The 15512-nt window shown below is 39.8% G+C and overlaps 1 protein-coding gene across 7 annotated transcripts in view; it reads left to right on the top strand.

Moving 5' to 3' along the window:
- Positions 1-15512, top strand: part of NAV2 (neuron navigator 2) — a 452110-nt gene that overhangs the window by 231338 nt on the left and 205260 nt on the right. For all 7 annotated transcript variants that reach the window (XM_043970118.1, XM_043970119.1, XM_043970117.1 and 4 more), the window contains one exon: positions 12748-13861. In XM_043970118.1, the coding sequence (XP_043826053.1) occupies positions 12748-13861 (1114 nt within the window). The remainder of the gene's footprint in view (positions 1-12747; positions 13862-15512) is intronic.

Below are 15512 nucleotides of genomic sequence, written 5' to 3'. Positions count from 1 at the left end.
GAGAATTAGGGCAATGCACGTTTCATTTCAGATTAATTTCTGTTCTATGAGCATGCCACAATAGGATGCCTGAGTACTTATCTGGGAAACATAGTCAGTTTACTACTATAGGAAATTGTCCACCAAGAACTTAAATCATAAAACAAACAAACACAACTCTGCCAGCTTTCTTGTTACCATTACCTCTTCTCAGCTTTCAAGAAAGCGACCAAAAATGATTACAAGGTTGGGAAATGGCTGAGAGCAAAGGCTGAATAACTGGTGGTACCTAATTACAGTCTTCAGGCATGTTAAGAAATAGCATATGAGTGACACGGAGCAGCTGTTCTATTTTCACTAAGGACAGAGCAAGAAATAATGGGGCTGCTTTTGTAACAGGGAGACATTATGACTGATTTAAGGAAGCATTTCCTGTGTCGCCCTTAAAACTTTCAGAAAGGAACTTAGAGCTTAACCAGCCCATGGTTCTTATATAAGCATGCATGCATGTATATACACATATGTATATACACATATTTATACATATGTGTATTTGTATCATGGACCCCTTTGTGTTTAAATGCATAAAATAAAATACATGTGATTACAAAGGAAACCAGTTTTACTGAAGTGCAGTTATCAACACATATACAAAAAAAAAATTTAAGTTCACAGACCCCAGGTTAATAACTGCTGAATTCCACTCTAACCCAAAGCTTCTTAAACTGTGGGTCATGACCCCATGTGGGGGGAGGAATCATGTATGTGAGTATGGGTTCACAAAAATTTGGCAGTAAATGTTTTTCAATATGAAAAAATGTTTGTATACCTATTTTATATACTTATATACCCAGGATTGCATAAAAATTTCTTGGGCAGCACAGTGGATAAAGCACTGGCCCTGGATTCAGGAGAACCTGAGCTCAAATCCAGCATCAGACACTTGACACTAGCTGTGTGGCCCTGGGCAAGTCACTTAACCCTCATTGCCCTGCAGGAAAAAAAAAAGTTTCCTGGGAAAAAAGGGATCATGAGTGGAAAAAGTTTAAGAAGCCCTGCTCTAACCCACCTCAGCTGACAGATGAAGAAACAAGTCTAGAGAAAGGAAAGGATTTGCCCAAGGTCATGTGACTGTAGTATATTATGAGTTACTCAGAGGATGTCTTTTTTCCTTGGTAAGAAATTTCCAAAGTTCCAGGAGACTTCTCTGGGTACAGTTCTCCCCAAAAGCAGGAATTTGGATTCTGTCAAGTTTCCTGCAGAGTATTTTGGTTCTTAACAGCTTTGTCTCTCCCTTTACACCTATGATGGCCTGTTTCTCAGAGCTAGTGCAGGTACCTTACCCTGGCTTCGATTTGTTTGTTTCAATGACTACAGTTTCATAGGAGTCCTATATCTCAGGTAGCCCATTCCTAAAGTCCCCAGGGGCTATTGCTGCATATACAACATAGGGGGAGCCAAAGAGTAAAGAAAGTACTAGACTGGGAATCAGGACATCTAAATTCTAGTCCAGCTTTGCTTCTGACCATTTTAGTGACATTAGACAAAGTGAAAAATGAACCATCTCTGGGTCTTCATCCCATAGAATCATAGATGTAGCAGAAATATGGACCTTAGAGATCTTCTAATTCAAAGAATATTTTTCCCTCTCCTTTCTCACCAAGGCTGGACATATAGCAGCGATTACCAGGGCCAATCCTTCATGGGACTGCTGATCTTCATGGGAGTTTTCACCTCCTAGATTTCCTACCTAGGCTGGTTCTCCCCTTTTTGGGCAGCCTGTTGGTCCCCACCACTCTCAAGGGTTTACTAACTCAGGATGACCCCCAAATGGTTGGTGTAGCTTTCATAGCTTAAAACAACACTAAGACTTTAGGGATGTCTTGTGTTATTGGTGCCAGACTTCCTATACATTGGTGTTAGTCCTACACTAGCTGAGAACTTCTATGCACAAGTGATCCTCTAGCCACTGCCATCTCCAGGTAGCAAGTTTACAGGAGTACACCATTACAAAGAGCCTAAGACTTTATTTTGCAGAACAGGAAATAGTGACCTAGAGAGAAGGGACCTATTCTAAAAGACCTAACTCATGTAACTATACTCCCTGTCTCTGCCTTCCACTTAATTATCCCTTCATCTTCTTTTCATCTCTTCATGTCTTCATTTTCCATTCTTCCCTATCTTTTCCCTGTGAAATGGGGGTGGGGTGGGGTGGGGAGAAGGAGGAGAAGCAAGTTATAGTAATGATAAGTTTAAGAAAAGGAATAAAGTTTAATGCTTTTAAATTAACGTCATGTAGAATTGTCTAGATCATGGGCGGAAAAGTTTTAGAGGAGGAAATAGAAAAGAATTACACAGGATGGGCAGGCATCTGTCAGTAGAGGAAAATTCAAAATTAATGAGATCACAATTCCACTTGAGTAGTGTTGTATATTATAGTTAGATGTTTGTCTTATCTCAACTTTTTATCTCCCCCAGCACTTAGCATGGTACTCTATACATAGTAGTTGCTTAATAGATTTTTGTTAAATCTGTTGAAGCAAGAAGGGCTGCCAAACCACCATCTTTATGAAAAACCAGTTTCTTTCTTAGAACTGTGAAATAAAGAGGTCGTATATTTCAAGGGTCTTAGAATTGAAAGATGAATGCTAAAGAGATTGACCTGAGTAACAGGAAGGCATCCTAAAAACAATCTGCCATCTATGTTGCTGTAGTTCATGCCCTTAAAAAAAAAAAAAACTGGTTTCAATTATTCTAACAAATTTGCATGCCTGAGATTGACAGCTTGACAAATTATAGGAAATTGCAAACATTTTCTTCAGTCCCAATTATCAAACCCATTCCCTAAAGAGTTCGGTGGGAGATTTAAGCCTGAAGCTTCCATGGACAGGGGGGGATTTCCCCTTCCACAAGGATTGACTTTGTGCAATAAGAACATTGGTTGGGAGCACAGATCAGCCAGTACACGATACTTTACCCAGTGATGCCTTTTGGCATTTTGACCAGACCACCAACGTATGCCTAACTGAAATGCTGGGAACAAAATAAACTTGGGGCCAGCGTTTGCCTTTGGAAAGGGGGTGGTAAGGGGGAGGGAGAAGAAATGCTTATTTATGTGACCTAGACAGTATTTTCATTTAGAATGTATTTTGGTTATTGTAAGTGAAGGTTAAGGCAGGTTTTTGGAGAAATCAAACATCATTCCTCCCTGGAGGATTAACCCCTAGCTTTAAAGGAAAGAAGGAGGGGGGGGGGGAAACTTTTGCCTCAAGGTAGTGTGTCTCTGGCCCTGGTTGAACGAAACTCTCTCCTCCACACTGTGGTTTGTGGGCTGGGGATGACATTCATTAGAAAGCACAAGGTTTTATTATTGTTTTGTTTGGGGGGGGGGGGAGAGGGAAAGTGCTCATCCAAGCAGATCCAATCATTTTGCCAAACATGTGATACATTTGAGGGGGGGGGAAAGTATCAGGAAAATAAATTTAATTAGTTACTCAAACTGTAAAGCGGAAGGTTAGGATTAATTCTCCCTTAGTCCCTGATTCCCCCTTTATAATTGATTTTTAATTTAATAATAGCTAGCATTCGTATAGTGCTTTGAGGTTTGAAAAATGCTTCATACAAATATCTTTTTTTGATCCTCCCAATAGTCCTGTGAGGTAGGTGGTGTTGTTATCCCTGTTTTTACCAAAGGTATAAATTGAGTCTGAGTTTAAGTGATTTACCCAGAGATGTATAGGCATTAAGTGTCAAAGATAAAATTTAAATTGGAGGCTTTCTGACTCAAGGTCCCTTTACATTATCTACTGCACCTGTTAAAGAGATCACCTTTTTTTTTTTTTAGTGAGGCAGCGAGGGTTAAGTGATTTGCGCAGGGTCACAGCTAGTAAGTGTTAAGAGTCTGAGGCCGGATTTGAACTCAGGTACTCCTGACTCCAGGGCCGGTGCTCTATCCACTGCGCCATCTAGCTGCCCAGAGATCAACTTTTTAAAGTCAATCTTTAAATCTTAAGTCAATCTTAAATCTTAGTCAATTTTTAAATCTTTAAAAAGATATGACTTTGGGGGGCAGCTAGGTGGCTGACACTTACTAGCTGTGTGACCCTGGGCAAGTCACTTAAACCCCATTGCCCCGCCAAAAAAAAAAAAAGAGAATTAAAAAAGATATGACTTTTTAAAAATGTTTCTCAATGATTTGCAATAAATTCTTTCATTTTCCTCCCCCAACTCCTTATAGGTTAAGAATTTATCTCAGGGGGGCAGCTAGATGGCGCAGTGGATAGAGCACCGGCCCTGGAGTCAGGAGTACCTGAGTTCAAATTCGGCCTCAGACACTTAACACTTACTAGCTGTGTGACCCTGGGCAAGTCACTTAACCCCAATTGCCTCACTAAAAAAAAAAAAAAAAAGAATTTATCTCAGATAAAACTTTTCAACAGAGAAATGCATTTATTCTCTGTTCTCGATAGAGAAAAGTATATAGTCATGTGGACCCTGATAGAAATCAGTTAAAGTAGTTCTACTGATTTTAAAATTGGAGTTTTGCTTAATATGTTTCTAGCATTTTTGGAGTTGTGCATGAATTTGCTGCAGTTGAATATATCAGTTTTAGTCATCAACTGTTAAATATTAAGTGAACTTTGTAAGGTCAACAAATTCAGAGATAAGGAATGAATCTGTCAAACTTTGGACTGCCAATAACTGCATGGATTTCCTAGGTAAAAATGTATTTGGAGGGAAAGCACTGACCACAGCCCAGTCTTAGTTCTGCTGTTCAGGTATTTGGAAAATAGGGCTCAAAAAGGTGCCTCCTCTCATTTTACAGATGGGGAAACAAAGTCTCAAAGAGATTTAGTGGTTCATCCCAAGTTAGTGACAGGACAAAAAAATCCAATGATCTTTCTGGTATAATATTCTTCTTCATTAACATGGTAAAGGACACAACAAATTGGAACACTTAGGGTGGGGGGTGCTAGCTTTCCAAAGAAAGGAATTGCCTTCAAACAGCAATTTTTTTTTTGCAAAGATCTGTGTGATTGTGTGTGTGTTATTATCTCGAATAGCAGTCAATTTAGTGAGCATCTGTTACAGTTGACCTTGAAAGGATTAACTCATGACATTGAGCTCTTGGTGATATCTAGATATTTAGGACCTCCATGACCACATGAGAGGTTTGTGTCTTTTATCAAGATCAAAGAGCAAGTATTGGAGGAGAATATATGATCCTCAGATCAAAGAAGTTAGCAACACTCCTCATAAGACTTCAAGTCTAGAAACCATGGACTTACTCCATTCTAAAGGTCATTTAAAATCTGCTAGTCTCACGTCAAGGGGGCATAGACGTTGGGTCTTGGAGTTTAAACAGGCAAGTGAAAATTCTGGAGCTCTGGTTTCTCATCCTGGTCTTACCTCTGGCTTTTACAAACCAAGGGATATCCTTTTTTCCCTCAATCTTAATAATATATTATTTTTTTCCAGTTACATGTAAAGATAGTTTTCAACATTTGTTTTTATGAGTTCCAAATTTTCTCCCTCCCTCCCTTCTCTCCCCCTCCCCAAGACAGCAATCAATCTGACATAGGTTGTATATGTACAGTCATGTTAAACATATTTCCACATTAGTTATGTTGTAATAGAAGAATCAGAACAAAAGGGAAAATCTCAAGAAAGAAAAAGAAATAAAAATAATATGCTTCGATCTGCATTCAGATTCCACAGTTCTTTTTCTGGATGTGTATAGCACTTTCCATCATGAATTTTTTGGAATTATCTTGGATCATTGTATTGCTGAGAAGAGAGAAGTCTATCACAGATGATCATCCCACAATGTTTCTGTTACTGTGTATTATGTTCTCCTGGTTCTCACTTCACTCAGCATCAGTTCATATAAGTCTTTCCAGGTTTTTTCTGAAATCTACCATTTCTTATAGCACAATAGTATTCTATTACATTCATATACCACACCTTGTTCATTCATTCTCCAATTAATGGGCATCCCTCAATTTCCAATTCTTTGCCACCACAAAAAAAAAGGTGCTATAAATATTTTCGTACATGACATCCTTTGCCCTTTTTTATGATATCTTTGGGATACAGACCTAGTAGTAGTATTGGTGGATCAAAGGTTATGCACATTTTTATAGCCCTTTGGGCATAGTTCCAAATTGTTCTCCAGAATTATTGGATCAGTTTACAACTCCACCAACAATGCATTAGTGTTCCAATTCTCCCACATCTTCTCCAACATTTATCATTATCCTTTTTTTGTCATATTAGCTAATCTGATGATATGAGGTGGTAAAGGGATATCCAAAAGCAAAACAGGAAATAGTCTGTGTCTCTAATCCTCCCCATGTAATTGTGAGAATCTATAAATCCATGGCCAGTTCTTTAGGGTAAATCTGGAAATGATTGTAAGTTCTAACTAAATGCTCTTTGAGCACATAAAATGTCACATGAGAAAAGATACTCAAATAGAGAGCTTTTAATCCATGAGGGTAGATGGTGTGTCTCTTAGGGAAAACAATAATAGATGTACCATGAGGGAACATCATCCATACTTTTCTTACTTCTTCCTACATCTTATAAATTCCTTCCAAGGAATTCAATTCATTACACATTTATTAAGCAAATACAGTATTCTGGGCAGTGTGCCAAGTGCTGGAGATACATAGTAAGGAGCTTCCTTTCCAATTGGGGAAAGAGAATGTAAACAAATAAATAAGCATGAAATATGTATACAAAATTAAATGTGATTTGGGAGGCTGGAGAGCACTAAGAATTGATGGTGGAATATCAGGGTAGTCTTTGTGTAGGAGCTGAGATCTGAAGGAAATTAGAGATTTTAAGAGGCAGAGGTAAAAGGATTTTATTCCAGGCATTGTTGGTTTTTGGTTGTTTCAGTTGTGTCAACTCTTCATGACCTCATCTGGAGTTTTCTTGGCAAAGATATTGTAGTAGTTTGACATTTCCTTCTCCAGCTCATTTTACAGATGAGGAATTGAAGCAGACAAGGTTAAGTGACTTGCCCAAAGTCACACAGCTAGTAAGTGTCTGAAGCCAGATTTGAACTCGGGAGGATGAGTCTTCCCGACTTCAGGTCTGAGACTCTATGCCAAAAGATGGAACATCTTCTCTGGGAAACAGTAAGTAGGATGGCTTGGCTACAGTATAGGGTAAAGGAGATGTATTACAATAAATCAGTAAACCTTTTAAGGGTTGTTCTATACCAAACATCTGTAAATATTGGAGCCAGTCAATCATAAGCATTTATTTAGCACCTACTATGTACCAGCTACTGGCTAAGAGCCAGATATTGGAAGACTTCAAATGCGCAACAGAGTTTATATTTTACCCTAAAGGCAAGTGGGAGTCACAAAAGCTTTTAGAGCAAGGAAGTGACTTGGTTGGATCTCTGCTTTAGGAAAACCTCCCCTGGGGTTTTGTGAGAGATAGACTGGAGAGAGGAGAGATTTCTGGCAGAGAGACCAATCGGGAGGCTGTTAGATTTGTCCAGGTAAGAGGTGATGAAGACTGGGATCAGTGGGACAGCCATCTCTGTTGAAATTTATTTATGGGGGCAGCTAGGTGGTGCAGTGGATAAAGCACCGGCCCTGGATTCAGGAGGAGCTGAGTTCAAATCCAGCCTCAGACACTTGATACTTACTAGCTGTGTGACCCTGGGCAAGTCACTTAACCCTCGTTGCCCCCCCACACACACAAAAAAAAGTTATTTAAAAAAGTGTAATTACCAGGAGAGGAAAAAAATGAATGGCTAATCTGAAAACTATTTTAGTCTGTGAATCTTCCTTTGAAGTGTTATAATATATGCTTATGTTGCATTATATTCCAGTAATCATATATGAGATTATAATAGCTATGAAGGAGTTCTACAGAAAAGGAGACATGAGTCATTTTTTTCAGACCTACCACACTGCTGATCCAAGGAAGGGAGGAATGGGAGCGATACAACTCTGATTTGAGTGAGAACAGGCTAGACAAGTATAGCCTTGGTCATTCCCTTCATTTCTTGACACAATTACACAGGACTCCCAGGTACAACTTGCAGCATTTTGCCCACCTCTGTAAGTGACCTCTTTGCCTCTCCTTCCTTTGTGTCTAGTCCCTACCTGTTCCCGAAGAATATTATATTAAAGCTTGAACAAAGCACTTGCAAAAACCAATATAGTCTCTCCAAATATATAGGTTCAATGATGCAAAGTGAATTGAGAAGAAACAGAAAGATCATTGTACACAGTGACAGCAATGCTATACAACAAAATTGAATGTGGGGACTTAGTTATTCTCAGCAATACAATGATCCCAGACAATTCCAAAGGACTCATGATGAAAAATGCTATCTGTCTTCATAGAAAGAGCTGATGGAGTCTGAATGCAGATCGAAGCCGACTATTTTTCACTTTAATTTTGGAGGGGGCTGGTGTTTTTCCCTTTTGGTCTGTTTCCTTCACAACATGACTAATATGGAAATGTTTTACATGATTGCACATATGCAACCTATATCAAATTGCTTACCATCTTAGGGAGGGCAGAGGTGAGAGGGAGGGAGAAAATTTAGAACTCAATTTTTTAAATAAATGTTAAAAATTATATTTACATGTAATTAGGAAAAATGAAATACTATTTTTTAAAATTGTACACATACATGTATGTGTGTATGTATGTATGTTCAAGAGTTCAACAACAGTTACTGTGATCAAACAGACTATAAGAAAGGACTAGGTAGGCAATTAATTAGTTACCCAGTCCATTTCCAAAAGAGACTCTCACATGGTCATCTCATGTGGCTTCTTTTAAGGGTCTCTAATGACATTCAGTCCAGAGATCACAAAGTCATGGGTGGGGGGTGGGGAGGATAGTTCCTCACTAGGGAGGGTAGTCCAATGAAAGTTGTGACCATTGATTTCATGAAGCCAGAGTCCACATTCAGTACCACATTATGGTACCACTAATTAAATAGGGACTGCCATACTAACAAATTCTAGCCAAGACAGTATTGGAGACAGCACTTGTCAGTAGCACTGGAAAATGAGAGCAGGGCTGATGTGTTCAATCAACAAGCATTTATTCCATAGTGATTATATGCCAGGTTCCAAAGATACAAAGACAAAAGTGAAACTTCTTTGCCCGTAAAGAGCTTACATTCCATCAGAGAAACAAAGTAGACACATACCTACAAAAAATCAACACTAGATAGTTGGGGAGAGGGGTGGGGATGTGGGGACGGGAAAGGAGAAAGCATTAGTAGCTGGAAGGATCCATCGAATCTATATGTACAAAGTAGCTTTTGAATTGAACCTTGAGGGAAACTACAGTTCTAAGAGATGGTGAGAAAGGAGTGTATTTCATGAGGGATAGCCAGTGCAAAGTCACAGAAACAAGAGATGGAGGGTCATATATGTGGAAGAAGAAGAAGACCAATATGGATGGACCATAGAGTATATGTAGAGGAAAAAATATGTAATAAAGCTGGAAAAGTAAACTGTGCAACTTGAGGTCTGGTCCCTGAGGGAATAACTGTACTATATCTGACACTGAACGTGACAGGTTATTCCTCCTGATATTAGAGAACTCTGTTTCTTTTTTAATACCAGGTTCCTAGGGTTCAGTTATTTATATTTGTTTTTAAAAGTCTCATGGTGGTGGGGGGCAGCTAGGTGGTGCAGTGGATAAAGCACCAGCCCTGGATTCAGGAGGACCTGAGTTCAAATCCAACCTCAGACACTTGACACTAACTGTGTGACCCTGGGCAAGTCACTTAACCCTCACTGCCCTGCCCCCCCCAAAAAAAAAGTCTCATGGGAAACTTGTTTTGCCCCATTAATTACTATTATCTAGAAATAATCATCAAACACTGGAAAAGTCTACTGCTTGTGTCAAACTTGGGTTTTGGTAACCTCTTCTGTTGCCCAAGAGAATTGTTTGTTTGCTTGGTTTTCCAAACTCTGTGGTCTGAATGCCCGTGAGGTTGTCATCAGGGAACATCTAGCCCCCTCCCCTCAAAATCCAAATCACCAGTAAGTCGGGAAGATGTTTTCAAACATTGGGAGGTCTGTTCTGGATCACACCCGAGCTATATCTTCCCCGAGCCTCTGAAAATGAAGTGAAGCAGTTCTTATGTGGTTACAAGAGCTCCATGATTTACAGTGTTGGACTCACCAGACTGCTCTTGCCTCTGAAAAAGCCCAAGCCCTCAACAGCCGTTTATTTTTAAATTATAAAAAGCAGCTCTATGTACGGTGTACTTGGTTGCTAGAGGGCAGAGAAACATAGGTTTAAAAAAAGGGGGGGAGAAAAATGCCGTTAATCCCCAGCAGGCTCCTGGGCAGTAGAGCAGTTATGGATGACAAAAGTTAATTAGAAACATGAGCAGTTTAACCGAAAACATTTGTGACAATTGGGAGTGCAGCGTCTCCAGAAGGGTAAGTTCTCAAAGACAAACATTAATGGAGAAAGTGACTGCTCCTAGGTAAGTAATCTAATTGCAATCTTTTTTTTCCAGGCTTTCTCTTTAGTTACTGAACTGTCTTTGTAAAAGCAAGATGACTGGACTTGGGGTACGGGCTGTGGGTATCTATGTTAGAGCAGGGAAAGTGGAGAATTGGGGTTGTTAGGATGCCGGCAGTAATTGCTCCCAACCTTTCTTCCAGCTGGATTCACTTAGAAGATAGAGATGTATCATTTAAGTTTGCCGCATAAGGAGACTGTAATTTTATTTTTTTCAGATTTTTTTTTTTGCAAAAACTGGTTAGCCTCTGTCTGTAATGGAAATCCACTTTTGAAAACATACTAATGCTAGTAAACTCCGGTTCTTATTTGAAAGCATTTTGTGGCTTTAATGATGAAAAAAAAAAAAAACCACCACTTTTTGCAAGGGCAGTGCTTACTGAGAGCCAAGGGGAAGCCTTTGCTTTGGGATAAAGAGCTGTGTTCTTCATATTCCCCTGCTTGTGACGGATCCATGTGGACATGTCCGGCTCTTACCTACTTTGTTGTTGAAAGCAATCCAGTTTGATCCCCGTGCCTGGCTAAAAGTGTCAGCGGAGTCAAAGGAGTGTGGGTGTGGGGTCTTAGCAAACTTCTCATTGGGGATTTTCCTCTCTACTAAAAATTGAACTAGGAATACTTTCTTATCTCACTTTTTAGACTGACACTGATGAAGAGTATTTTTTTTTCTTTTTACTAGAACTGTGATTTCATTTCTATAGGGAGCTCCCTATGAGCAAACTCCCTTTACCAATGCAGGTCAGACCTATTCTTAGAGAGGGAAGAAAAGTATTAGGAAGGTTTGAGCTATTTGTTTGTATGACTTGATATTCAAAAATATTTTATAGTCGATTTTATAACATGGTTTCTTAAAATGCAGATTTACCTTTTTAATTGTGCTTTTTTTTTTTTGTCTGGTTGGGAGTAGCATCGATCCACACCCCTGATTTTATCAGTGTAAGGAAAGTCTAGTGTGGAAACCCTAGCAATGCCACAGAGCAACTCTTACAGTTGTTTAGAGCCTTCGAAAGAGTCCAAACACCTTAGAGCCTTAGAAAGTTGCCTGAGGCACTGAAAAGTGAAGTGACTTGCCTTTGGTCACCCAGGTATAGATGAACAAAAGGACATTGTCCATCAATGTGTGTGAGGCAGGACTCGAACCTGGGTCTTCCAGACACCAAGGTCAGTTCTCATCCATGATGCTACATTGCCTTTCAGTTGTGCTTTAAGGAACCTGATATCAAAATCATTGAGCATTCTTTAAATATATATCAAAAAGTGGTTGAGCATAAGATCTGGAAAAAACAAGATGGGACTTAAAATTTAACTATAGATAATACACAAAGAAGAGAATTTCAATGTCACTTTATTCAGATCTTGAAACATTTGTTTTATAATACTTCAATTTCAAAAGATTTGTGATTGTGTCAAGCAATTAAGCATTTATTAAGCACGTAGTTTGTGCCAAGTAGTGGCACACAAATATAAAGAATCAATCCTGAGGCAGCTAGGTGGCACAGTGGATAAAGCACCGGCCCTGGATTCAGGGGGACCTGAGTTCAAATCTGGCCTCAGACGCTTTCTAGCTGCGTGACCCTGGGCAAGTCACTTAACCCTCATTGCCCTCCCCCAAAAAAGAATCAATCCATCATTACTGATAAGAGGCCTGTGGAGACAGTAAGAACTTTCATATGAATATGCAAAATACTTAGTAAAACTAGGAATACAGATAAATATAAAGAAGTTAAATAAAAGGAAATTGGGAAGAAGCAGCTACAAGTCAAGAGATCAAGAAAGGCTTCATGTAGAAGATAGTGTTGGAGCTTGGCCTTGAAGAAATAGAGGGATTCCAATAGTTGAAGGCAGGGGAGATAGACAGAATGAGATCATTATGGGAACTACATCCATTAATGTGGATTTCAACCTTTCCACACTTAAGTAGGTAGTTTTATGAGTTGCTCTGATCAGATATATTTCTTACCTGATGGCCAGCCCTCACTGAGATTGGACTGGTTTTCAGATTATAGGCCTACCAGACCCATTATTGAAGCCATTCAAGTTTGTACAGATTAGCCAGAGTGTGTACTTTGCCAGTGCAACTTTTGAGGCCCCCGGGCCATTTCCATGCCATAATGAAGAATAGGTGGAGGAATATTTTGGGGTAGTGATATTTAATATTGTGTAGAAATAACCTCTTTGCAGCTTATCTTAGTGCAAAGAAGGATTTATAATTGTGCCTGTTTTTCTCCCCTATTTTTCCAGAGCCATCAGAAAGCCCCACCTCCTCACACCCAGGGATGAATGAAAATGGACCTGCCTCATTTCAGAGCAGCAGCAGTCCCCCTTCCATTCATTGCAACAACTCTTCAGCCATCCCCCAGCCAGGCTCAGCTGCAAAACCCTGGCGAAGCAAGTCCCTTAGTGCCAAGCACACTGCCACATCTTCCATGCTCTCTGTAAAGCAGCCAGTGCCCGAGACACCCAGACCCCCTCCAGAGAACATCAAGCCAGCTCCTAACAACCAGAAATCGATGCTAGAAAAGTTGAAGCTCTTCAATAGCAAAGGGGGATCCAAGACAGGGGAGGGTCCAGGCTCTCGAGACACCAGCTGTGAGAGGTTGGAGATGCTTCCCAGCTTTGAGGAGAGTGAAGAGATTGAAGCTGCTGGTCGAAATATCCCCACTACCAGTCCAGCTTCCAATAGCCCCAAAATTGCACTCAAGGGAATTGCACAGAGGACATTCAGTCGAGCCCTGACCAATAAGAAGAGTTCCCCCAAGAGCAATGAGAAAGAAAAAGAAAAACAGCAACGGGAGAAAGAAAAGGAGAAGAACAAGGATACTATCAAGAGAATATCTGTGACAGAGAAGCCAGAAATGAAAGAAGAACCAAAAGAAGAACAAACAGGAATCACTACCACAGAGATGCCCAAAAAGTCATCGAAGATTGCAAGCTTTATACCCAAAGGAGGGAAGCTCACCAGTGCCAAGAAGGAGGTGCCGACCTCCTCCTCCTCGCACAGCGGAATACCAAAACCAGGGATGAAAACCACACCTGGGAAATCCCCAAGTGCCCCACCACCTTCAAAGGAAGGGGAGAGAAGCCGCAGTGGGAAACCTAGCTCAGGGCTGTCTCATCAGAAAACTCCACTGGACAGCAGGCGCTCAAGTTCTTCCTCCAGCTTGGCCTCCTCAGAAGGAAAAGGGCTCGGAGGAATGGTGACCTTGAACAGCAGCAGCAGCTGCAGCCAGACTATCAGTGGGCCAACTGGTACCACCCAGACAACGGGAAGTAATACTGTTAGTGTTCAGCTACCTCAGCCCCAACAGCAATACAACCATCCCAACACTGCAACAGTAGCTCCTTTCATGTACAGGTAGGAGGCCATTCCTTTGGGACTTCTTCATTATTGAGCTAAGGTCATTAGATAGTTCCTTAGGAAGGCAGGTATGGGTTAGCATCTTCTATATACCTCCACAGGATCTAGCATGGGGTGACACCAAGAGGAATCACTCAATAAGTATTGGTTGGAATGAAAGCCATTTTTGACCTATAAGTCTTTGCCTTCCCATTCCATGTGTGATAACTTTTAAATCTTCATAGTCAGTTGCTACAATGTAATCAGCAAGTGTTCCCTAAATATCAACAGTGGTTCTAGAATTACTTAAGAAGCTATAAAGGATACCAATAAGGAAAAAAACATTTTTTATGCTTACAATTTAAGGATACCTCAAAATACCAAGCTGTATCAATTGAATATATAAAATATACATATATAATATGTGTATATATGTGTATATAATATATGTGTATAGGCATATCCATAAATAATCCATAATGCAAAAAATATAGCAGGGTAAAATGTTTTATTTTAAGTAAAATCAGTTTGCAATTATTTGTTCTTAATGTTCATTGGTACCAATAGGAGAAAGAAAACATTTATTATCAAATACATTTCCTTGCAGTAAATTGGTGTACCTGGTCCTTCCAGTGTTGTGAGTTTACAATCTTTTGTAGAAAAAGAGAGAACAACGCAAGCAGTCAAGTACCAGCTTGTATAGGAGAAGATCTAAAAGTTTCTTCCTAGATTTCAGGCTCTTGAAGGACAGGGATTGTGTCTGATGCATCTCTGTATCCCTCTGCAGCAGTAGGGTTCTAGGTAGTTGTCGGGATACATTGTTGGGTGTGCTATAATTTTTACTGACTTAGAATGAAGTATTACAGAAGTTCCGAGAGGACTCAGTATACACTGAAGCCATCAGGGAAGGATATGAATCAGGCAAAGATTCGTTTGTTTCAGATCATTTAGAAAGCTCTAGAGGTATGTTGGAGAAAGCATTGGGTTCAGTGAGAGGGAACATACAGTGATCAACTGGACTAGAAACAGGTAAATAGAATTTAGTTCTACCACATGGAAGAGTTGTAATAAGTAATTCTAGATGGGTCAGTGGAAAGAGTGCTGGGCCTGGACTTGAGTTCAAATCCAACCTCAGACAATTATTGGCGTTGTGACCCTGGGCATATCATTTAACCCTGTTTGCCTCAGTTTCATCTATAAAATGAATTGGGGAAGGAAATGGCAAACCACTCCAGTACATTTGCCAAGAAAACCCCATATGGGGTCATGTAATATTAGACATGACTGAAAACGACCCAACAAGAACAATGAGTGCCTCTGAAGTTGGTACATAACTTTTCCCTTATAAAATCCAATATGAGAAGCATTTGTATAGTGTCTATTACATGTAAAACACCGGGTTAGCTGCAGTCAGTCAATAAACATTTATTAAGTGCTTACTATATGTTAGGCATTGTGCTAAACTTCAAGAAACATGAAAACAAATACATATATGTGTATATGTGTATGTATATTGTATATATACTTATACACATACACATACACATACACATACACATACACATACACATACATATTTTAAGTTCCTGATCTCAAAGAACTGGCATTCTCCTCTGAGCATAAAACATGTAAAACACAAACATACCTACTTTTAAATATTGGTCCTCAT

Source organism: Dromiciops gliroides, chromosome 6 (assembly GCF_019393635.1).
Source record: "Dromiciops gliroides isolate mDroGli1 chromosome 6, mDroGli1.pri, whole genome shotgun sequence".
In the NCBI taxonomy this organism is placed as follows: Eukaryota; Metazoa; Chordata; class Mammalia; order Microbiotheria; family Microbiotheriidae; genus Dromiciops; species Dromiciops gliroides.
This window is presented reverse-complemented; position numbering and strand designations above follow the sequence as displayed.